Source organism: Ascaphus truei, chromosome 2, assembly GCF_040206685.1.
Source record: "Ascaphus truei isolate aAscTru1 chromosome 2, aAscTru1.hap1, whole genome shotgun sequence".
Taxonomy (NCBI): domain Eukaryota; kingdom Metazoa; phylum Chordata; class Amphibia; order Anura; family Ascaphidae; genus Ascaphus; species Ascaphus truei.
Window position 1 is genome coordinate 466,116,609 of NC_134484.1, and position 26,122 is coordinate 466,142,730.

The 26,122-nt window shown below is 48.3% G+C and overlaps 1 protein-coding gene across 2 annotated transcripts in view; it reads left to right on the plus strand.

Moving 5' to 3' along the window:
• The first annotated feature begins 4,843 nt into the window (after positions 1-4,843).
• PTPN23 (protein tyrosine phosphatase non-receptor type 23) overlaps positions 4,844-26,122 on the plus strand; it is a 53,623-nt gene continuing 32,344 nt past the window's right edge. The window contains exons 1-8 of one of the 2 annotated variants that reach the window (XM_075588131.1): positions 4,844-5,083; positions 16,010-16,084; positions 17,863-17,990; positions 19,050-19,126; positions 20,122-20,171; positions 20,736-20,867; positions 22,056-22,136; positions 24,176-24,307. In XM_075588131.1, coding sequence (XP_075444246.1) covers positions 5,000-5,083; positions 16,010-16,084; positions 17,863-17,990; positions 19,050-19,126; positions 20,122-20,171; positions 20,736-20,867; positions 22,056-22,136; positions 24,176-24,307 — 759 coding nt within the window. In that variant the 5' untranslated portion in view covers positions 4,844-4,999. Of the gene's footprint in view, positions 5,084-16,009; positions 16,085-17,862; positions 17,991-19,049; positions 19,127-19,181; positions 19,468-20,121; positions 20,172-20,735; positions 20,868-22,055; positions 22,137-24,175; positions 24,308-26,122 lie in introns of those variants that run through there. The other variant, XM_075588132.1, reaches the window with a different exon arrangement.

Sequence of the window (26,122 nt, forward strand, 5' to 3'; positions counted from 1 at the left end):
GCACAGTACTGAGATTACAATGTATGCGCAGCACAGTACTGTGATTACAATGTATGTGCAGCTCAGTACTGTGATTACAATGTATGTGCAGCTCAGTACTGTGATTACAATGTATGCGCAGCACAGTAATGTGATTACAATGTATGCGCAGCACAGTACAGTGATTACAATGTATGTGCAGCACAGTACTGTGATTACAATGTATGCGCAGCACAGTAATGTGATTACAATGTATGCGCAGCACAGTACAGTGATTACAATGTATGTGCAGCACAGTACTGTGATTACAATGTATGCGCAGCACAGCACTGTGATTACAATGTATGCGCAGCACAGTACTGTGATTACAATGTATGTGCAGCTCAGTACTGTGATTACAATGTATGTGCAGCACAGTACAGTGATTACAATGTATGTGCAGCACAGTACTGTGATTACAGTGTATGTGCAGCACAGTACTGTGATTACAATGTATGCGCAGCTCAGTACTGTGATTACAATGTATGCGCAGCTCAGTAATGTGATTACAATGTATGCGCAGCTCAGTACTGTGATTACAATGTATGCGCAGCTCAGTAATGTGATTACAATGTATGCGCAGCACAGCACTGTGATTACAATGTATGTGCAGCTCAGTACTGTGATTACAATGTATGTGCGGCACAGTACTGTGATTACAATGTATGTGCGGCACAGCACTGTGATTACAATGTATGCGCGGCACAGCACTGTGATTACAATGTATGCGCGGCACAGCACTGTGATTACAATGTATGCGCGGCACAGTACTGTGATTACAATGTATGCGCAGCACAGTACAGTGATTACAATGTATGCGCAGCACAGTACAGTGATTACAATGTATGCGCAGCACAGTACTGTGATTACAATGTATGCGCAGCACAGTACTGTGATTACAATGTATGTGCAGCTCAGTACTGTGATTACAATGTATGTGCAGCACAGCACTGTGATTACAATGTATGTGCAGCTCACTACTGTGATTACAATGTATGTGCAGCTCAGTACTGTGATTACAATGTATGTGCAGCACAGCACTGTGATTACAATGTATGTGCAGCACAGCACTGTGATTACAATGTATGTGCAGCACAGCACTGTGATTACAATGTATGTGCAGCACAGCACTGTGATTACAATGTATGCGCAGCACAGTACTGTGATTACAATGTATGCGCAGCACAGTACTGTGATTACAATGTATGCGCAGCACAGTACAGTGATTACAATGTATGCACAGCACAGTACTGTGATTACAATGTGTGTGCAGCACAGTTCTGTGATTACAATGTATGTGCAGCACAGTACTGTGATTACAATGTATGTGCAGCTCAGTACTGTGATTACAATGTATGTGCAGTTCAGTACAGTGATTACAATGTATGTGCAGCACAGTAATGTGATTACAATGTATGCGCAGCACAGTACTGAGATTACAATGTATGCGCAGCACAGTAATGTGATTACAATGTATGCGCAGCTCAGTAATGTGATTACAATGTATGCGCAGCACAGTACAATGTATGCGCAGCTCAGTACTGTGATTACAATGTATGCGCAGCTCAGTACTGTGATTACAATGTATGCGCAGCACAGTACTGTGATTACAATGTATGCGCAGCTCAGTAATGTGATTACAATGTATGCGCAGCACAGTACTGTGATTACAATGTATGTGCAGCACAGCACTGTGATTACAATGTATGTGCAGCACAGTACTGTGATTACAATGTATGCGCAGCTCAGTACTGTGATTACAATGTATGTGCAGCTCAGTACTGTGATTACAATGTATGCGCAGCACAGTACTGTGATTACAATGTATGCGCAGCACAGCACTGTGATTACAATGTATGCGCAGCACAGTACTGTGATTACAATGTATGTGCAGCTCAGCACTGTGATTACAATGTATGTGCAGCACAGTACTGTGATTACAATGTATGTGCAGCACAGCACTGTGATTACAATGTATGTGCAGCTCAGTACTGTGATTACAATGTATGTGCAGCACAGTACAGTGATTACAATGTATGCGCAGCACAGCACTGTGATTACAATGTATATGTATGTGCAGCTCAGTACTGTGATTACAATGTATGTGCAGCACAGTACTGTGATTACAATGTATGTGCAGCACAGTACTGTGATTACAATGTATGTGCAGCACAGTACTGTGATTACAATGTATGTGCAGCACAGTACTGTGATTACAATGTATGTGTATGTGCAGCTCAGTACTGTGATTACAATGTATGTGCAGCTCAGTACTGTGATTACAATGTGTGTGCAGCTCAGTACTGTGATTACAATGATGTATGTGCAGCTCAGTACTGTGATTACAATGTATGTGCAGCACAGTACTGTGATTACAATGTATGTGTATGTGCAGCTCAGTACTGTGATTACAATGTATGTGCAGCTCAGTACTGTGATTACAATGTGTGTGCAGCTCAGTACTGTGATTACAATGTATGCGCAGCACAGTACTGTGATTACAATGTATGCGCAGCACAGTACTGTGATTACAATGTATGTGCAGCACAGTACTGTGATTACAATGTATGTGCAGCACAGCACTGTGATTACAATGTATGTGCAGCACAGTACTGTGATTACAATGTATGTGCAGCACAGTACAGTGATTACAATGTATGTGCAGCACAGTACTGTGATTACAATGTGTGTGCAGCACAGTTCTGTGATTACAATGTATGTGCAGCACAGTACTGTGATTACAATGTATGCGCAGCACAGTACTGTGATTACAATGTGTGTGCAGCACAGTTCTGTGATTACAATGTATGTGCAGCACAGTACTGTGATTACAATGTATGTGCAGCACAGTACAGTGATTACAATGTATGTGCAGCACAGTACTGTGATTACAATGTGTGTGCAGCACAGTTCTGTGATTACAATGTATGTGCAGCACAGTACTGTGATTACAATGTATGTGCAGCACAGTACTGTGATTACAATGTATGTGCAGCACAGTACTGTGATTACAATGTATGTGCAGCACAGTACTGTGATTACAATGTGTGTGCAGCACAGTTCTGTGATTACAATGTATGTGCAGCACAGCACTGTGATTACAATGTATGCGCAGCACAGTACTGTGATTACAATGTATGTGCAGCACAGTACTGTGATTACAATGTATGTGCAGCACAGTACTGTGATTACAATGTATGTGCAGCACAGTACAGTGATTACAATGTATGTGCAGCACAGTACTGTGATTACAATGTGTGTGCAGCACAGTTCTGTGATTACAATGTATGTGCAGCACAGCACTGTGATTACAATGTATGCGCAGCACAGTACTGTGATTACAATGTATGTGCAGCACAGTACTGTGATTACAATGTATGTGCAGCACAGTACTGTGATTACAATGTGTGTGCAGCACAGTTCTGTGATTACAATGTATGTGCAGCACAGTACTGTGATTACAATGTATGTGCAGCTCAGTACTGTGATTACAATGTATGCGCAGCACAGTACTGTGATTACAATGTATGTGCAGCACAGTACTGTGATTACAATGTATGTGCAGCACAGTACTGTGATTACAATGTATGTGCAGCACAGTACTGTGATTACAATGTATGCGCAGCACAGTACTGTGATTACAATGTATGTGCAGCACAGTAATGTGATTACAATGTATGTGCAGCACAGTACTGTGATTACAATGTATGTGCAGCACAGTACTGTGATTACAATGTATGCGCAGCACAGTACTGTGATTACAATGTATGTGCAGCACAGTAATGTGATTACAATGTATGTGCAGCACAGTACTGTGATTACAATGTGTGTGCAGCACAGTACTGTGATTACAATGTATGTGCAGCACAGCACTGTGATTACAATGTATGTGCAGCACAGTACTGTGATTACAATGTATGTGCAGCACAGTACTGTGATTACAATGTATGTGCAGCACAGTTCTGTGATTACAATGTGTGTGCAGCACAGTACTGTAATTACAATGTATGTGCAGCACAGTACTGTGATTACAATGTGTGTGCAGCACAGTACTGTGATTACAATGTATGTGCAGCACAGTACTGTGATTACAATGTATGTGCAGCACAGTACTGTAATTACAATGTATGCGCAGCACAGTACTGTGATTACAATGTGTGTGCAGCACAGCACTGTGATTACAATGTATGTGCAGCACAACGGTTGCTACTTGCAAATGTAGCAGTAACAAACGGGCAGTGTTGGGTGTATATGCCACCACACGAGCAATGTATGTATATGTATGTATGTATGTATATGTATGTATGTGTGTATGTGTGTGTATGTATGTGTGTGTATGTCTTTATTTATATAGCACCATTAATGTACATAGCGCTTCACAGCAGTAATATACGTGACAATCTTATAAATAACAAATAATACAAATAACACATAAAGGGAAGAAGCGCTTCAGACATAAAAGTGACATTTAGAAAAAGGAGTCCCTGCCCCGAAGAGCTTACAATCTAATTGAATGGTTGATCTCCCGCTCACATCAGCAGCTTGCGCCTGCGGCGCTGTCACTCCTGTTTCTCCGGCCGGAGTATATAAAACGCAGCTAAAGGATCGGAGTTAGTTGATAAAAACAATGTTTTCTCTTGTCTCTGCTGTGGAGCTGTCAGTCAAAACTCTGGATGACGTCACCTCCATGCTGACATGTTACTCCCTATAGCTACAGTGGCGCAAGGACTACATATCCCGGCAGCGCCTGCGCGTCACGTGATTATGACGTTTCCCTGCCCGGGAAGTTAGCTCATCTTCTCAAGTCGCTTGCTGATGACGTCACCCGCGGGGGAAGAAGGACTACAGTTCCCTGCGTGCCCCGCGCATCTCGTGACAGTGACGCTGGGTTGGCAGCGCGGTTTCCGGGCTGGGTCGCCGTCACGCAGCTCGGTTTTAGGCCGCGTCCCTGCTCCCTCCTGCCCTCCCGGAACCGCGCAGGATGGAGGCCGTGCCTCGCATGCCCATGATATGGCTGGACCTGAAGGAGGCCGGGGAGTTTGGGTTCAATCAGGCCGTCAAACAGGTGAGAGAGGAGGGGGGAGAGGGCTAGAGGAGGAGGGAGAGGGCTAGAGGGAGAGGGCTAGAGGAAGGGGGAGAGGGCTAGAGGAGGGGGGAGAGGGCTAGAGGAGGGGGGTGAGGGCTAGAGGAAGGGGGAGAGGGCTAGAGGAAGGGGGAGAGGGCTAGAGGAAGGGGGAGAGGGCTAGAGGAGGGGGGAGAGGGCTAGTGGAAGGGGGAGAGGGCTAGTGGAAGGGGGAGAGGGCTAGTGGAAGGGGGAGAGGGCTAGTGGAAGGGGGAGAGGGCTAGAGGAGGTGGAGGGCTGGAGGAGGAGAGCTAGAGGAGGGGGGAGAGGGCTAGAGGAGGTGGAGAGGGCTAGAGGAGGTGGAGGGCGAGAGTAGGAGGGCGAGAGGAGGGGGTGAGGGGAGAGGAGGAGGGGAGAAGGCAAGATGAGAAGGGGGGAGAAGGCAAGATGAGAAGGGGGCAAGATGAGGAGGGTGAGGGCAAGAGGAGAATTGGCCCAGATGAGGAGGGTGAGAGGAGAGGAGGAGGGGGCAAGATGAGGAGGGTGAGGGCAAGATGAGGAGGGTGAGGAGAAGGGGGCAAGATGAGGAGGGTGAGGGCAAGAGGAGGAGTAGAGGAGGGGGCTGAGGGGGGGAGAAAGAGAGGAGGGGCCAAGATGAGGCGAAGGGGCCAAGATGAGGCGAAGGGGCCAAGAGGAGGAGCGTGAGGGCAAGAGGAGGAGCGTGAGGGCAAGAGGAGAAGGGGGCAAGATGAGGAGGGTGAGGGCAAGAGGAGAAGGGGCCAAGATGAGGAGGGTGAGGGCAAGAGGAGGAGTAGAGGGGGGGAGAAAGAGAGGAGGGGCCAAGATGAGGGTGAGGGCAAGATGAGGAGGGTGAGGGCAAGATGAGGAGGGTGAGGGCAAGAGGAGGAGTAGAGGGGCGGGGCAAGAGGAGGCGGAGGTAAGAGGGGGAGGAGGAGGAGGGGAGGGCTGGAGGGAGGAGAGGAGGGGGCAAGAGGAGGAGGGGGAGAGGGCAAGCGGAGAATGGGCAAGAAGAGGGGGGGGAGAGGGCAAGAGAAGGGGCAAGATGAAGGGTGTGAGGGCAAGAGGAGAAGGAGGCAAGGAAGGGGGAGAGGGCAAGAGGAGAATGGGGCAAGAGTTGGAGGGGGAAGAGGGCAAGAGTTGGAGGGGGGAGGGGGCAAGAGTTGGAGGGGGCAAGAGGGCAAGAAGAGGAGGAGGTAGAGGGCAAGAAGAGGAGGGGGGAGAGGGCAAGAGGAGAAGGGGGCAAGATGAGGGGGGAGGAGGAGAGTGGGAAGGGGGGAGACGGCAGAGGAAGGGGGATGAGGGCAGGGGGAGAGGACAGGGGAGAGGGCAGGGGAAGGGGGTGGGGACAGGGAGAGGGGTGGAGGGAGAGGGGTGGAGGGAGAGGGCAAGAGGAGGCGGAGGTAAGGGGGGGGAGAGGGCAAGAGGAGGAGGGGGGAGGGCTGGAGGAGGCTGAAGGCTGGAGGAGGCTGAGGCTGAGGGGGGAGGAGGGGGGGCAAGAGGAGGGAGGGGGAGAAGGAGAGAAGAGCAAGAGGGGGGAGGAGGAGGAGGAGGAGGAGGGAGGAGAGGGCATGAGTTGGGGAGGGGGCAAAGGGAGGTGGAGTAGGGGGCAAGCGGAAGCGAGGGGGAGGGGAGATGGCGATGAGGGGAGAAGGGGGAGAGGGCAATAGGGGGCGGATGAGGGATAGGGGTATAGAGCAGGAGGGGGCAAGATTAGGGGGATAGGGCATGAGCAGGAGGAGGGGCAGGGAGAGGGCAAATTTAAAGAGTAAGGCTTGAAGGGGAGGGGAAGGTTGGAGTCCTCACCTACTGGGAAGTGTACAGTTGATGGAGAGGAGCTATTGGATTGGGAGTGGGTGGGTGAGGGCAAATAATGGGAGAGCTGGGGCACAGATAAGGTGCTGTAGAGGGACACGAGGGAGAATGCAGATAGAAGGGGGGTGGGTTTGCCCAAGACATAGAAATAAGATGGACAAGGGAGGCAGGCGCAGGGGAGTATGGGGCAAATGGAAACAAAACTATGAAAGGATAAAGGGAATACAATGCCCCCGATACTGTCAGCGCTGGGGAAGAAGAATAAAACGCTGTTATTAGGATGGGGAGAACAGTGACGTTAAATCCGGAGGGATGGGGCAGTGATGGAGGAAAGGTGGTGGAAGTTGCTGGGCAAGAGAGAGGAGGGATGGTGCACAGCTGCCAAAATGGGGAGAAGAGCGAACGTGTGCAGGTTGGGTAACAGCTTTGGGTGGCGTGCAATGATATACCAGGGCAATAGCTGCACTCTAGGGTAGCATGTACCTCGCCAATTAAGATTAAATCCTAGGAAACCGCGTGAAACTGTAGGGGTGCGTAGGGATGCGCGCCGTTACCCGTCCCAAGGCAGCAAACCAGTCCATATTGGCTGCTGGAGCTCACATTACAGCTGCTGCTGTCCTAATCTGTGCTCTTCCTTTAGAGGTGGAATTGCCCTTTTTACAATGTGATGTTCCTGTTCAGGAGATGGCTTTTAATAATTTGCTAATGTATCGCTTTATACTGCCACCTTCACCAGGGCTGTCGCTGTGTAACCGCCCCTTCTTCTTTTTCATTAATTGGCTGTTTCATGGGTTTTTTCTTTCCAAAATCGCAAGTAGAGATTTTCAGAGGGTGAGAGGTGTAGGGAAAAGGAAAGATTATAGATGAAGGTGGGACTGCACCTTTGGTCTATGCTGGGATATTTAGTATGACCAAGGTAACCCTGTCAGCTCACTCACACAGTCCTAATCCCCGCCCTCGTGTCTTGGCTCTGCCCAATCGTGTCCTAATCCCCGCCCTCGTGTCTTGGCTCTGCCCAATCGTGTCCTAATCCCCGCCCTCGTGTTTTGGCTCTGCCCAATCGTGTCCTAATCCCCGCCCTCGTGTCTTGGCTCTGCCCAATCGTGTCCTAATCCCCGCCCTCGTGTCTTGGCTCTGCCCAATCGTGTCCTAATCCCCGCCCTCGTGTCTTATCTCTGGCCAATCATATCCTAACCTCGCCCCTTGTCTCATTTTTGCCCAATCGTGTCCTTATCTCGCCCCTTGTTTTATCTCTGCCTAATCGTAGCCTAACCTTTCATTGGCTGAACCGCTCGCGTTACGTGTCCGTCATGCGAAAAGACAAATAATTTATTCAAAAGTCTGCCGTACGGTCGCTCTTCATTGGTTGCGCGCACTATGGGCGGCCGCATAGCGGCCCTACGTTTTGTGCACGCTGTCGCACTCTATAATCGCGGCTTTAGGAGTTAGGGGGGTCCCCTTCTCAAATGTTATACATAGTGGTGCGGGGGGGCCCTTCTCGGGTGTTACGCATGGTGGTGCGGGGGGGGATAGGAACAGTGTAGGTGATGGGGATGTTGGGGAGATTGGAGGTGAGTGATGGGATGAGGGGGATGGGAGCAGTGTAGGTGAGTGATGGGATGAGGGGGATGGGAGCCATGTAGACGAGTGATGGGATGAGGAGGATGTTAAGGGGGATGGGAGCAGTGTAGGCGAGTGATGGGATGAGGTGGATGTTAGGGAGATGGGAGCAGTGTAGGTGAGTGATGGGATGAGGGGGATGGGAGCAGTGTAGGTGAGTGATGGCATGAGGGGGATGGGAGCAGTGTAGGTGAGTGATGGGATGAGGGGGATGGGAGCCATGTAGACGAGTGATGGGATGAGGGGGATGGGAGCCATGTAGGTGAGTGATGGGATGAGGTGGATGTTAGGGAGATGGGAGCAGTGTAGGTGAGTGATGGGATGAGGGGGATGGGAGCAGTGTAGGTGAGTGATGGCATGAGGGGGATGGGAGCCATGTAGACGAGTGATGGGATGAGGAGGATGTTAGGGGGGATGGGAGCAGTGTAGGCGAGTGATGGGATGAGGTGGATGTTAGGGAGATGGGAGCAGTGTAGGTGAGTGATGGCATGAGGGGGATGGGAGCCATGTAGACGAGTGATGGGATGAGGAGGATGTTAGGGGGGATGGGAGCAGTGTAGGCGAGTGATGGGATGAGGTGGATGTTTTATGGGGATGGGAGCAGTGTAGGTGAGTGATGGGATGAGGGGGATGGGAGCAGTGTAGGTGAGTGATGGGATGAGGGGGATGGGAGCCATGTAGACGAGTGATGGGATGAGGTGGATGTTAGGGAGATGGGAGCAGTGTAGGTGAGTGATGGGATGAGGGGGGTGGGAGCAGTGTAGGTGAGTGATGGCATGAGGGGGATGGGAGCAGTGTAGGTGAGTGATGGGATGAGGGGGATGGGAGCAGTGTAGGTGAGTGATGGGATGAGGGGGATGGGAGCAGTGTAGGTGAGTGATGGGATGAGGGGGATAGGAGCAGTGTAGGTGAGTGATGGGATGAGGGGGATGGGAGCAGTGTAGGTGAGTGATGGGATGAGGGGGGTGGGAGCAGTGTAGGTCAGTGATGGGATGAGGGGGATGGGAGCAGTGTAGGTGAGTGATGGGATGAGGGGGATGGGAGCAGTGCAGGTGAGTGATGGGATGAGGGGGATGGGAGCAGTGTAGGTGAGTGATGGCATGAGGGGGATGGGAGCAGTGTAGGTGAGTGATGGGATGAGGGGTATGGGAGCAGTGTAGGTGAGTGATGGCATGAGGGGGATGGGAGCAGTGTAGGTGAGTGATGGGATGAGGGGGATGGGAGCAGTGTAGGTGAGTGATGGCATGAGGGGGATGGGAGCAGTGTAGGTGAGTGATGGGATGAGGGGGATGGGAGCAGTGTAGGTGAGTGATGGGATGAGGGGGATGGGAGCAGTGTAGGTGAGTGATGGGATGAGGGGGATGGGAGCAGTGTAGGTGAGTGATGGGATGAGGGAGATGGGAGAAGTGTAGGTGAGTGAGGGTATATTAGGGGGATGGGAGCCATGTAGGTGAGTGATGGCATGAGGGGGATGTTAGGGGGATGGGAGCCATGTAGGTGAATGATGGGATGAGGGGGATGGGAGCAGTGTAGGTGAGTGATGGCATGAATAGGATGTGAGCAGTGTAGGTGAGTGATGGGATGAGGGGGATGGGAGTCATGTAGGCGAGTGATGGGATGAGGGGGATGTTAGGGAGATGGGAGCAGTGTAGGTAAGTGATGGGATGAGGGGGATGTTAGGGAGATGGGAGCCGCCGTGTAGGTGAGACAGTGATGTGCAGACATGGAAAGGGTTTGGGAATTAAGGTCTCTGTTCTAGTAAATCTAACGGAAATGTATTTATTTTGAAAACACATTTTATTTAAACTTTCTAGAACATTTTCAGACTTTGTTCAAATAAAATACATATCGTTATCGTGGTGAGCTTTGATATTGCCCAACCCTAGTCTGATTGTGTAGCGCAGGTTGTCAGTGTTTGAGTTCCTTTGAAGTTACACAGCATGTCCCCTGACACCGAGTTCTTCCCGACCACCTCACGGACCAGGCTACTTAAACGCAGAATTAAACTGCAGGGAAGAACAGGCTGGGTTTAGACCAGGAAGAGGGTGTGCGCACCACATTTTCACACTTCGACAACTAGCAGAAATACGACTCCGCTGCAAAAATGATACCTTTATAGTATTTGTTGACTTCTCGTGCGCTTTTGACAGTGTGGTTCACCCATCGCTATGGTGCGCCCTCAAGTCTGATACGGTACCACATGCCACTCTCAATGTGCCAAGAGCTTTTTATGAAGGAGGTACAAGCAGTCAAACACATGGGCAACATATCCGCACCGTTCTCCATATCCACGGGAGTCAAACACATGGGCAACATATCCGTGCCATTCTCCATATCCTCGGGAGTCAAACACATGGGCAACATATCCGCGCCATTCTCCATATCCTCGGGAGTCCAACACATGGGCAACATATCCGCGCCATTCTCCATATCCTCGGGAGTCCAACACATGGGCAACATATCCGCGCCATTCTCCATATTCACGGGAGTCCAACACATGGGCAACATATCCGCGCCATTCTCCATATCCTCGGGAGTCTAACACATGGGCAATATATCCGCGCCATTCTCCATATCCTCGTGAGTCCAACACATGGGCAACATATCCGCGCCATTCTCCATGTCCTCGGGAGTCCAACACATGGGCAACATATCCGCGCCATTCTCCATATCCTCGGGAGTCAGACACATGGGCAACATATCCGCACCGTTCTCCATATCCTCGGGCGTCCAACACATGGGCAACATATCCGCACCGTTCTCCATATCCTCGGGAGTCCAACACATGGGCAACATATCCGCACCATTCTCCATATCCTCGGGAGTCCAACAAGGTTGCATAACATCGCCTGTTATTCAATATTACCACGGATTGGATTCTCAGGAAAACATTTAAAGACAGGCCTGGCGTACAAGTGGGAAGCGAGTTTCTCACGGACCTTGTATACGTCAATGACATCGTGTTCTTAGCGGGTACAGCCCAAGAGGCACAAGAAACTTTAAACGACATGCAAGCCAATGCAAAGAAGCTCGGATTATCCATAAATACGGAAAAGACGAAATACATATTTACCGGTACCCAACAGATTCAACTGGACGGCAACCCAATCGAACAAGTGCACTCATTCAAATACCGAGGGTCTATTATTGATAGCCAAAGCATAGCAGCTACGAACGACATCAAAAGCCGCATCAGAAGCGCCACTGCAGCGTTCGCCTGCTTAAAGAAATGCTTGGGGAACCAACAGGACGTGACAAATGTAACAAAAGTGCGAATTTTTAACGCCTCAGTACGCACCATTTTACTGTATGGCTCAGAAACATGGACACTACTCAAGCGATATGAACCTACTCTAACGATTCCAACTAAGATGTCTACGTAACACACTCCATATTGCACTACGAGACAGATGGAAAAATGAAGATGTATGGTTAGCCTATCAAAACCAATCCACAATCGAGCAGTGCATTAGTGCATAAGCGACAAAGACTTAGGTGGTTTGGCCACGTCTGCCGTATGGACATCACCAGACTACCACACCAGTGTCTCAACACCACATGACCCATAGGCTGGAAAGTGGACCGAAATTCTTCAAAGAAAACGTGGTCGAACCAGGTGGCGCAAGATCTCAAACCGCTCCACTTCACAGTAGCCGAAGCCCAAAAAGCCGCCCTAAACCCGAGATCAATGGCGCGGAATCGCTAGAGACGTATTGAACATCCTGCCGCCGGCCTCCACAACGCATCGCTCCTTACCTTATAAAAGATGAAGCAATGTCGTTTACGGAGTGTATATACCTATATACCTATACTATGTTCCTCAGGAGTGGGGAATCTGATCTATTACTCCCTGTGATTTCCATCTTCGTGTGTACTTGAGAATATATACAGGGACCAATGAGGTCTCTGTTTTTGTATGCTGTCATTTCCTGAAAATCTCTTTTATGCTGGTTCCCGCAAATATATATCGCACCATACAGGGGTATCACAGCAATAAATCTACACTTCCCCAGGGCGGGACCAGGGGGGCTACTAGGAGTAGTAATATCTGTCACACAATAGGAGATGTCATAGGGTATGGGTTCTTAAACGGTGCTCTCTAAAGTCCTTATTGTGTGTCTGGTCACATGAAGCAAGGGGTCTCTAGGGCTGAACCCCAATAATCTCAGTTCTGCGGACCCCCTGCTTCCAGAGATGCTTGCCTCCAAAGGTGGTACTGGTATCGCTGTGCTTCTCAAAACTCAGAAAAAGGGAAGGGGAAACACAAAATAAATGTGCCCCCTAAAAGAATTTACTAAACTGCACACCAACGAAGTGTAAAAGTTAACTTTTAATAGATTTACTTAAAACATATATTGCCAAAGATTTGTGTACTGTGAGTTTAAAAAATGAATTAAATCAACTCTACCGAGCATCCGTGTCATCAAATATATGATAATACTATCCCAATTAGCAACTAAATGTGGGTGGGATATAGCAGACAGATATTTAATATCACTAGGCACTTCAATGAAAAATTAAAGGTGTGTTAAAGTACATGTGCTTAGGTGATAGAGCTGACACGTGCAGTGTTGATGATGGTGAATTCACGATGAAACTAACGCACACAGCAATATTGAAGTGAGTTCACAGTATAAGTTCTGTGAAAACACCTATCATAGAGAGCAGGAAACGCAGGCACACTGACTGTGGAAATAGATGACTAACTGCTAGGGTCTGCACAGATAGAACCAGGAGACTGCAGACACTACATTAAAACAGCGCCAAGTAGGAGACTGACAACATTGCGCGCAATATTGCTGTGTGTGTTAGTTTCATCGTGAATTCACCATCATCAACACTGCACGTGTCAGCTCTATCACCTAAGCACATGTACTTTAACACACCTTTAATTTTTCATTGAAGTGCCTAGTGATATTAAATATAGCAGGATAGCTGGATATTTATTCCTTCAACTGGTCGCTGACTTGTACATATATATATATATATATATATATATATATATATATATATATATATATATATATATATGAGTAAAAAGAGAAAAAAGTAACCCGTATGGGAGCACTCAGGTATGCAGAATAACATATAGCATTTTATTAATTGACACAGTGCAAAAAAAGAGATAATAAACAGTACATGATTAAAAACACTTAATAAAGGCTAGGACCCCTGTCACGGGTACTACCCATAAAAACATGTGGGCAAAGCTAGGGAATGACTCAATAATGTCAACCCTCAACATGAAAATGGATAGTGACTCAAGAGACACATTGATTGACCAAATAAATCACAACAGGTTAATGGGTTCACAGGCACCTATACAATGCTAAAGATAATACGTACTAAGCACCTATAAAGTGACTAGTCAAAATATAGCTGACAATCTCAAACCATCATAAATCTGCTTGAGCATACAAATATGTAAACCAATACCAACAGCACAAATTAATCACTTGAAGGAAAAAGGTGACATGATGGGATAAAGTCACTGGATGTTTAGAACAATGTAGTGTGTAAATAGCATGTATGGAAAATAGCCTGATAATGAACACCTATTGAATAACCTTGTTTGTATTGTCAGTATCTATGATGTAAAAATAGTGTCACAGTCCAAAAATTGATTGCACCAGTGCTGGGTAGCATAGTTACGCCAACATCTGTCAGGGGTCCTGCCTAGCACCCCCACTCCGACGCGTTTCGTCCAGAGACTTAGACTTGGAGTACATGTGCTTAGGTGATAGAGCTGACACGTGCAGTGTTGATGATGGTGAATTCACGATGAAACTAACACACACAGCAATATTGAAGTGAGTTCACAGTATAAGTTCTGTGAAAACACCTATCATAGAGAGCAGGAAACGCAGGCACACTGACTGTGGAAATAGATATTTAGGAAATATAGATATTTATTCCTTCAACTGGTCGCTGACTTGTGTGTGTGTATATATATATATATATATATATATATATATATATATATATATATATATATATATATATATATATATATATATATATATATATATATATATATATATATATATATATATATATATATACACACACACACACACACACACACACACACACACACACACACACACACACACACACACACACACACACACTTACCATCTGGTCTCACAGTTGCTCCCGAGGGGTTAATACCCTGACTCACAGCATCCCCTGTCTGCTATATCCCACCAACATTTAGTTGCTAATTGGGATAGTATTATCATATATTTGATGACACGGATGCTCGGTAGAGTTAATTTAATTCATTTTTTAAACTCACAGTACACAAATCTTTGGCAATATATGTTTTAAGTAAATCTATTAAAAGTTAACTTTTACACTTCGTTGGTGTGCAGTTTAGTGAATTCTTTTAGGGGGCACATTTATTTTGTGTTTCCCCTTCCCTTTTTCTGATTGACTTTTCAGTTCACAGTTTGCACCCACAATTTGATTACCTCACTCATGTATTTAATTACTCCATTCAATTAGTATGGTCCTGTGATCACTCCCTACTCCTTCGTGTTGCTTCTCAAAACTCCTGCGTCACGCGGGCCAATAGGACGCAGCACCGGATGACATCTCAGCTTCCTATTGGCCCGCATGGCGCGGGAGCTTGGGAAAGCGGTGAGTACATGATCCCTGCTAGCAGGAGGGTTCCTCAGAGCCGAAATGTATGGGGTACAGCTCTGGGGACCCCCTACTTCAACGCTATGTTATAACCCGTGTGTGTGACTTGGATCGCCTCTTTAATACAAGAGGCTGTTCTAGCGACATCTGGTGAAATAATAAACACGCAGCAGCTGAAGGGTATTAAGCTGGCAATTAATGGCCCTTCACAGCGCGGGGTGTGAGTTTGTACGGATGTGGGGGGTGGTGATAAAACAATGTGCCGGTGTCTTCTAACCATAGTACACCCTTTGGGATTGTTATTCTGCCTGTTTTCAGGTTGTGTTCTCGCACGCATTGTACTGCGATACCAGATATGTTGGTGCCCTGAGCTTAAATGGCACCACTAATAATCCCTTCAAGTCTGTTTTCTCTGCTGTTTCTAAATAGGACTGCACCTGGAACGCTTTGCAGTGCAGCACAACCCTGGCAGTGACAGGGAAAGGGTTAATAGTGGAGGGCCAGAAACTCCGCTACATATGTAGGCCCAGATTTACTAAGCGCTGCTATTACCTGACACTCGGACACAGGAACACACGTGCAGACGTGGGGTCTTCTGGAATAGCACTGCTTGGTAGTTACGGGGCGTAGTATTTACCCAGTCACATCCTGAACCCGCTTTGGCAGTGACGGGGGCGGCTCTTTAGCGTGTTTCAGACATTTGGGCATCCCTCATTTTTTTTGGGGGAGGGAGCAGAGGATTCTGGGTCTGTTCAGCACGTGTGTGCAAGGCCAGGGAGCAGATCTCCTCCCCGCACTTTATACTGAATCCGATCTGTTCTGCCGTTTCAGTTTGTTCTAAAGAATTATGGAGAGAACCCGGAGAACTACAATGAGGAACTGAAAAAACTGGATCAGCTGAGACAGGTATCTCCCCCTCCCTCCCCCTCCGTCCCTCCCTCTCTCTCCCCCTCCCTCCCCCTCATCTCCCCATTGTATTGTATGTCTTTATTTATATAGCGCCATAAATATACATAGCGCTTCACAGAAGTAATACATGTTGTAATCATATAAATAACAAATAATATAAATAACAGGTCATGGGAATAAGTGCTTCAGACATAAGAGTAACATTTCGGAAGAGGAGTCCCTGCTCCGAGGAGCTTACAGTCTAATTGGTAGGTAGGGAGAACGTACAGAGACAGTAGGAGGGAGTTCTGGTAAGTGCGTCTGCAGGGGGCCAAGCTTTATGTATCATGTGTTCAGAATATCCACAGTGCTATTCATATGCTTCTTTAAGTAAGTGTGTCTTAAGGTGGGTCTTACATTCAAAATACTATGTGTTTTTTTAATAAATTTGTTGTGTAGTATTAGATAACACTGCATTTCTCCCCTCCCCCCACATCCCTCTGTATGACCCTTTTAATGATGTTTAATGTATTAAGCTTCCTTGGGTTGCTATAGCAACTATTTAGGAAGCCACAGCACTTCCTCGTTTGAAAGCGACGGCCATATTGTGATTCCGGGGTAGCCGGATCTTCATCAATGTAATCACAGGAGGACGGATCCATCCGCAGCTTGTTGTACTGCTGTAATGCTTGGGCACTAACTGCTTCATTTATTATAAGAAAACGGGCAAGAGGAAATGCTTCTCGCAACAGTGCCGCACATACAGTATTAAATATATCCATACCTTTCTCTCTCTCTCTCTCTCTCTCTCCCTCTCCCTCCTCCCTCTCTCTCTCTCTCTCGCTCCCTCTCCCTCTCTTTCTATTTCTCTTTCTCTCTCTTTCTCTCTCTTTTTCTCTCTTTTCTCTCTCTCTTTTTTCTCTCTCTTTTTCTCTCTCTTTTTCTTTTTTTCTCTTTTTTTCTCTCTCTCTCTCTCTTTCTCTTTCTCTCTCTCTCTCTCTCTCTCTCTCTCTCTCTCTCTCTCTCTCTCTCTCTCTCTCTCTCTCTCTCTCTCTCTCTCTCTCTCTCTCTCTCTCTCTCTCTCTCTCCTGAGGATTGGAGCCTTTGTAACAGACAAGGAATAGCTTCTGTGGCTTGTCCACCACTGCAGTGTCCAGTCCTTCTGGCAGTGACACACACAGCTATAGAAAGGGAAACGATATGATTGTGAGAGATGCTTTCACTGCCATCGCCAGGACAAAGCCGTTTCAGACTGGTGGGGCTGCATGTATGTGGGAGGCTGCAGTGTGTCTCCATTCCTCACCTAATACTACTGGGTTAAACTGGTTTGTCCCGTCCACCTGCCGACCTCCCGCTTTCCTTTTCCTTATGGGGGTTTATACATGAGGAGGGATAGGAATCAGAAACTAAAAGTGCTTAGTGGGGAATCTCTGTGCCCTGCAGCCTCTCTGGTATTTCCAGTGTCCCAGCTGGCATCCCAAATCCAGGTGGCTCTGTGTGACTGCTGAGGGAAGTACAGATACCCCATCTCCTGTCCTAAAGGGGCAGTCCCTCTCAGCACCCAGGGGAACTAAAGGCATTGGCATGTATGTAGGGTGACTCTGCAAACAGTCTCGTCACGAGGAATTAGGGAAATCTTGGACAACGATATAAAAATACTTCTACAACACTGTGTTTTTGTTTTGTTTGTTTTTTTTGTAGATGGCGTGAAAGTATTTCTATAAAACATTTTTTTTTTTTTTTTTGTTTTAAAACATATTTTTTATTTTTTAAAACGTGTTATTTTCTCCCCGCAGAGCGCGGTGAACGTGCCGCGGGACTTTGAAGGGTGCAGCGTTCTGCGGAAGTACTTCGGGCAGCTGCACTACCTGCAGAGCCGCATCCCCATGGGGTCCGAGCAGGAGGCGGCCGTGCCCATCACGTGGTAAGAGCGGCGCCTGCCGACCCGCGCCCACCCGCGGGAACGCTTTCTTCCCTTTGCTGATGGAAAAACACTGGAATGTCCTTAACCCATTCAGCGGTAGAAGGGTCCGCAAGGTATTGCTTCGGCACTGAAAGGGTTAAAGGTGCCACTTTGTGCAACGAGCCACAAATTCCTTTTTTGTAAGGAATTGAACAATCTAATCGGTTGGTTTAAGGTAACCTAACTGCTAAAAGCAAACATTTAGCTGCTTGTGCTTCTGTGGAAAGGCATTCCGAGTTGAATTCCTCCAGGGCCTCTGGATGAGGGTTTTCTTTCCCCTCATCCCACCCTGTCCTTATCAGGGAACCAATACAGATAACGGGGGCTCTGCCTGTGCAAACTCCTGTTAAACACTCAGGGATATCAGACGGAGCAGATCACACCCCTCCCAAGTCTCTGCTCACCGGGTTTACAAACCGGCTTTTATATCATTCACAAATACTTAGACGGGTCAGATTTTGGTAACTAGGTATCAATCACCCGGATGTGACCCCCTTACACGGGTCACTGACATGAGCACACTTTGGTCCTACAGCAGGAGGGGTTGCCCCTTTAAGCCTCGGCACAGGTGGTAGTCATTCTGACTGGGCCACGGATTGAGCCACCTGTGCTGAAGCAGGAATATCCTTAAATCCTGACAGGTAGGTGGACATCAAAACTGTAACGAGACAGTAGCATGATCCGTATAAACCTGTGTATTGTGCTACATTGCATACATGTGGGGGTAATATGTGGGCTGGCTGTACAAACCTGTGTATTGTGCTACATTGCATACATGTGGGGGAAATATGTGGGCTGGCTGTACAAACCTGTGTATTGTGCTACATTGCATACATGTGGGGGTAACATGTGGGCTGGCTGTATAAACCTGTGTATTGTGCTACATTGCATACATGTGGGGGTATCATGTGGGCTGGCTGTACATGTCCACGTGCCGCTCTGTGCCGATATACATACTATACAGAATAAGGTTCCCTTTGAGGGTGACATTCAGGGCAGTAACTTCCAATTCCTCATCAGGACAGAAATCTTCTCGGGGAAAACGGTCATCCACGAGGATATCAAGTACGAGCAAGCCTGTGTCCTGTATAACCTCGGTAAGGCACGCCTGTGTCCTGTATAACCTCGGTAAGGCACGCCTGTGTCCTGTATAACCTCGGTAAGGCACGCCTGTGTCCTGTATAACCTCGGTAAGGCACGCCTGTGTCCTGTATAACCTCGGTAAGGCACGCCTGTGTCCTGTATAACCTCGGTAAGGCACGCCTGTGTCCTGTATAACCTCGGTAAGGCACGCCTGTGTCCTGTATAACCTCGGTAAGGCACGCCTGTGTCCTGTATAACCTCGGTAAGGCACGCCTGTGTCCTGTATAGCCTCGGTAAGGCACGCCTGTGTCCTGTATAGCCTCGGTAAGGCACGCCTGTGTCCTGTATAACCTCGGTAAGGCACGTCCGGCCACGCGGACTGAGGGAATGGGCCGGGAGTTTTACCCACTGGGCCCGACACTACTTTCACCGTCGGAGAAGCTGCCCAGGCCACATCATCGCTTTAATCTGTATAATAGGCTAATTATTTCTAGGCGAAAACGTTTATTACGCTTTCTGATGGATTTTTTGATACATTTGTATGGCGTCTCCTTGAATAATGAAAACCTCACTTAAATACGAAAAGGGCCTGGAGTCTCCAGGCTTTTGGCTAATAATAATTATAATTATTTTTATATACTAGCCTTGTTTGGCGTGTGATTTTTCTGTGTAAGATACTTCTAGTTACATTTACATTTCTTTCCTTGTTACATTGTTTGGATTGTTAATGTATTTTCCATTTTATGAAACCGTTTAAATCAAATCCCCTACTACCCCCCCCCCCCCCAAAAAAACCTTTCTAACGCATTTATAATATAATCTCTGCAGACTAAGGCTGGCATCAATAATTCCTGGAATATTGTAATTGAAGCTGATCTGTAACGTATAATTGTATAATTTTGGATACGGTGTAATAAGGAGACCCTGCCAGGGGTCCCCCCCGGGTGAGAGGGTGCAGGCCGTTCTCTGCCCCCAAGTGCCTTCCATGACTGTATCTTGTGTCCCGCAGGAGCGTTGCACTCCATGCTGGGTGCCATGGACAAGAGGGTGTCCGAGGAGGTAAGTGTCGTTCTTACGTTCTGTAGCTCTGCTAGTGCACAATGCCAGTGACGATATGGGGGTGATGTAGCCTGGCATATTCAGGCCGACATATTCCGTCATTGTCACCTGGTCTCTTTGCGCAATGGATCCGGGGTCAGTTCTCCCACGTTTTGCCTGGTGGGTGTGGGAGTTGGGCACTGGGAAGGTTAAAAGTTATTACTGTGTTACCTTGCGGGGTTGGGTAACCTGGGGAGCGTTGTGGTGCGTGGCACCAGCCCACGTGTGTGTGGTTTCATGTACTCGGCGAGTAAACCATTAATCCTTTGAGTGGGAAGAGAGAGGTCTGTTAAAATGGCGAAGGAAGGAAGCCAGGCTGAAATCAAACCCCACCCCCGGGAAACCGCATGACAGCCTCTAATCTCCAGCTTTCACTTGCTAACAGGTTGATGGGCCCTCGTTCCTGGGGGGACGCGTCCTGCGCACGGAACTTCCTGTGCGGCAGGAGGTTGTGTTATAAAACGGTGATATAGATGTTTTTCGGCGAGGTTCCTTTAAACGTCGCGTGTGTCTTCCCTGTTCCAGGGCATGAAGGTTTCCTGCACCCACTTTCAGTGTGCGGCCGGCGCCTTTGCCTACCTGCGGGATCACTTTGCTCACACCTACAGTGTGGACATGAGCCATCAGATCCTGAACCTCAACATCAACCTAATGCTGGTAAGAGGCAGCGGTGTGTGCCGGGGTCATGGGAGCCTCACACCGTCAGATCTGGTGTGTCCGGTCCACGTGCCATTTTCCTTTTTTTTCTTTTCGTGATTCAAAAAGGGGACTCTTTGCATCTGGTTAAAAATGAGAGATTTTATACTTTAAACCGGGTTAATTCAACTATATCAGCCACTTACTTCCCCCCCCCCCCCCCACTCCTAGATTGTAAGCTCCTTGGGGCAGAGACCTCCTTCCTTTTGTCTCACGTTGTCTTTACATGTACTCGTCATACAATGTTCCTGTCCTACCTCATTGTACTACGCTGCGGAATGTCGGTGCCATACAAGTAAAAGAATAATTGTTGTGTATCTGTGTCACTAAATGATGGCTTCATAATTACTATACAAGGGCAAAATAACGAGCCCAATTCCTCTCTAGTTGTGAGGGCTGACCATCTAATCACCAAAAGGCATTAGACCAGGGGTGGCCAGCTCCCGTCCTCAAGGGCCACCAACGGGTCAGGTTTTAAGGCTATCCCTGCTTCAGCACAGGTGGTTCAGTCTTCGAATCTTCGACTGAGCCACTGGTTGAGCCACCCGTGCTGAAGCAGGGATAGCCTTAAAACCTGACCCGTTGGTGGCCCTTGAGGACGAGAGTTGCCCACCCTGCATTAGACAAAGAGTATAAAACCCGCAAACTTTTGTTGACTATATAAATGTTCGTTTATTTCTTTTAAACGGCATTTAAACGTGTCCGTTTGTATAAAGGTGCCATTCACCTGCACTGAGCCCTTTAAACCTGGCACTAGTCTTGGTTCATTTTAGTCCTGGGCACGGTACTAAAGGAACACAGCGCACTGTGCTGCCAGCTCCTCTGGCAGTGAGAAGGTTAATCAGAGTATCAGCACACATGGGCCCTGCTGGCAGTGGCTGCACATAGGCACCACCTCCTGTAAAGGTAACCCCCATGTAAGCGCCTCCCTCTGGCTTTTTAGATTGTGAGCTCCTCGGACCTGCTGTTTGAAGTTGTATGTATCTGTTCAGGCCCACACCCCACATTGTACTGCGCAGCGGATTATGTTGGCGCCATACAAATACAAGCTCCCACTTCCTGTGTGTGCCGGATCCTTCTGGGCTTTGCTTGGCGCCGTTACAGGACGCGTCTCCTCACGGCGCCGGCGTGTTGTGTTTGCCCCCTCAGGGACAGGCCCAGGAGTGCCTGCTGGAGAAGTCTATGCTGGACAACCGCAAGAGCTTCCTGGTGGCAAGGATCAGTGCCCAGGTGAGTGGGTGTGAGTGGGTGGGTGTGAGTGGGTGGGTGTGAGTGGGTGGGTGGGTGTGAGTGGGTGTGAGTGGGTGTGAGTGGGTGTGAGTGTGCGCTCAGGGCAAAGTCGCCCCTCTCCTACGTTTTGTTCTGGGATGTTTAGCGAAACACTTTAAGATGCCGCTCCCGTGTCTGTTTATCAAATTGCAATGGTCCTTATTTAACCCCTTTGTTGCTGGGGTTCCCGGGAGGTAAGCAGGGGAAAGCAGAGACAGGTCAGATGAAAGACACGGGTATGGTCAGCCATGTGTAAGCTCTCCGGAGCAGGGTCCTCATTACCGCTTTGTATCTGCGCATGTCTGTCCTCACTTGTATGTAACGGTTTCTGTAATATACATCGCTCTGTACCCCCCGTGGTACCACGCTACAGAATATGCTGGCGCTTCACAAATAGATGATGTCAGAAAAGAAAATGTAAAGCCAAACTACTGGCAATATAATAGATAGTGCGCACGAAGTGATACAATATACACTTCCGTACAGTCCCGAAGCAAATGCTCTTTATAGGACCGTGTCAAGAAATCCAAATCGGATACCAGCGTAAATTATCTTGGGATATAAATCAAAACGGGGGGGAAAGGTAACAAATAAATCACAAGGTGCTAAATAATGACCGATACACTCACACGTGTAGGTAACGTTCACGCCTTCACAATAAAACATGGTGTGTGTGGAACAGCCTCGGGACTTCTTGCTTCGCTTCAAAAGACAAAGGAGAACACACAATGCTAAATCATGTTTACTGTCTATAATACAGGCAAAAAGGACAGCCCGCGGGGGGGACAGCCCGCGGAGGAGACAGCCCGCGGGGGGGACAGCCCGCGGACGGAAAAGACTTGGTAGTGTTAGGCACTCGCTGCCTTAGATCTTTCTTGGCGTCCTCGGTTTGGTGACACAACCTCCTCCGACTGGATCCTGTGACGTCGCTTCCATGGTCGTGTCTCATTGAGGAAGCGGAGTCTGCAGCGAAACGCGTAGGGCATAAGACGGGGACTGCAGAAGCGCGCGCATGAGGACTCCCATCACCGCCATAGAAGTGACATGACCGGACCCTGTCGGAAGGTCATGTAGCCAAAGCAAGGACTCGCCGATCTAAGGCAGCGAGTGTCTAACACTGCGGAGTATGTTCCACCCGGGAGGGACATCGTCCGCACGCTGTGCTTTTTGCCTGTATTATAAGGTCTATTCTTATGTGAGACAGTAAACATGGTTTAGCATGTTTGTTCCTTTGACCCAAAGCTGTTCCACACACCATATGTTATTGAAAAGGCTTGAATATCATCTACACGTGTCAGTGTATTGGTCATTATTTAGCACCTCGTGATTTCTTTAAATATTCTGCACTTTTTTTTCTCCGTTTAAAAAAAAAATAATAATAATATATATCCCAAGAGAAATAGTAAATGATGTGTTCGGAATAGCATGCAGTTTTATTTTACAAAGATTTGTTCACAGGACAGGGGTGGTCAACTCCAGTCCTCAAGTTGCCGCCCCCCACAACAGGCCAGGTTTTCAGAATATCTGAGCCACCTGTGCTGAAGCAGGGATATCCTGAAAATCTGGCCTGTTTGGGGGGTGGGGGGCGTGAGGACTGGAGTTGAGCCCCCTGCAGTAGGGTGTCTGCTTCCACCTCTAGCTATCTCTCTGCTTGAGAGAGAGATACGTGTGATTTGTAGGTCCCTTAGGAACAAAACGTACATTGGAAATGCCTGTTGCGCTTCCAGGAGCCCCGGGGAAGCGAGATGAGGCACGTGGAACAAGTTGGTGTAATTGGCAGACGATGCTGTGTAAACGCTGTACTGCAGGCTTATTATATTATAATAACCGCTAGAAAAAAAGAATTGCAACCGATTAATCAGATCAGATCGGGCTCACATTTTACGTAGCTAATTTTATTCCTGGAAACCCCACTTTAAAAATCTTAACCGCACCCCTCCGACGTGCATAGCCGTAGTGGGCTCCTAACTGCTTTGCGTGGTCCTGCCGTGTGTGCCCAGGTGGTGGATTACTACAAGGAGGCGTGCCGGGCGCTGGAGAACTCGGACACCGCCTCTCTGCTGGGCAAGATCCAGAAGGACTGGAAGAAGCTGGTGCAGATGAAGATTTATTACTTTGCAGCCATCGCTCACGTGAGTAGGACGCTTGTGCCCGGCGGGCGAGGGAGGGCAGGGACTGGCAAAGCAATTTCTGTACGTTTGCAGCACTACCTGTCCTTCACTCCGCACAAGGGCATTTTTACTAAGCGGTGCCAAGCCAGCTAGATCTTAATCTCTTTGGTGTGTGTTTAGGCTGGGGACAGTAGGGGGCGACGTCCAAAGCGTTTCTGGCATTGTGTTGTAAACTAAATACAGATGTAGCCGGCTCTGTAATGTTCTGATGGACCTGTTCTGTTCTATATGTATAACGTCGGGCAAGCTGGAACATGCTAAACGGCCGCAGGGTCAGGGTTTGCTCCGACGGCCAATAGAAAGTCCTAAAAAAATTGCGACTTACGATTTGTGACCCTACGGCCATATTTATTTTATTTGTGTTAAAACTGACAGAGGGAAAAAGGAACTACAACATAGCACCAAGAAAAGGGTCTGTTATACACCCCGAAAAACGTTGCGAGTGGGAGAGACCACCACTTGTCAGCATTTTGTAGGAAAATGGAAGAATATCCAGACACCCTGAAGCTTGTACGGGCCGAAGCAATAGCCTGTTATAGCACAATATTGTAGCGTTTAATAAATGATATCCCCCCCCCCCCCCATTGCCTGGAGAGTCTTCAATAATCCTACAGCAAGTAATGGCCAATATCTGGGGAGCCTTGTGCTCCCCTGGTGGGAGAACACGGAGCAGTTCCAGGGGCCCCCACGGTTGAGGTAGGATTAAAAAACCCTTCCTTTCTCTTCTCCTCCCCCAAAAAGAGGTAAATCTGCAGGTATCGCACCGTAAGCTGTATATAATGTGCTGCGGCCGTCTGTGCGTTTTTTAGTCTCTTACCCTGACACCCCAGCTGCCGCTCCGCACCAAACCACATGCCACTCCTTACAAGGGGTTAATCTCTCTCCAAACACGCCATCGTGTGTCGGTGCACTTTGTAATACTGCCCAGGGGCTCAAGACGTGCAATCTCGTGAATAAGACCCTAATTAAAGTCTCTCTTATATATTGGGGGCGATGCAGGGGGTCATAATTAATATTCCTTATTTGTCTTTGAACCTTGCGTTTCTTTTTCATTTTGAACTTTTTGCGTACTATGAAATTGTAGTGACTGCATAATTGGGACACTTTTTTTTGTTCTCCTTCGTGATCTGAAAAATACAAAGTAGCATGTTCTGCCCTTTTAATAGCACAACACTGGATATAGAAGCAAGATATGAGAGTTGGGCTAAGGCCCCGCTCCCAGAGTCAGCGCGCCCGCACTGCAGACAGGCGGGGCGCTGAGATACACAGACCGCGATATGCGGTCTGTAGGGAGCAGGAGGTGGGCGGGAGTGGGAGGCTTGACAGGGAGGGGGGGCGTGGCTTGAGCGGAGGGACCCGCTACTCTTCCCCCCCCCCTCCCTCCCTCCACGGACTCGGGCTGGAGCTGCTGATGGTAAGCAACACACACACTCATACACACACACACAGGCACTCATATACACACACACACGCACACACACACATACACACACACACAGACAGAGGCAGGCACTCACGCACTCAGACACACACACAGGCACGCACGCACTCAGACACACACACACAGACAGGCACGCACGCTGCTGTCCCTCCACACTCCTCCCCGCTCCCCGAAGCCTCTCCTCCCCCCGAAGCCTCCCCTCCTCATTGGCTCACAGCCACACCACGTGACGCGTCAACGCTAGGGATCACCATTCTCTTGTGTCCCATAGCGGCTGACGCGCCACAACGTGTAGTGCGCTGTGCCGCCAGGGGGGACCGGCTCGGGAGGATTCC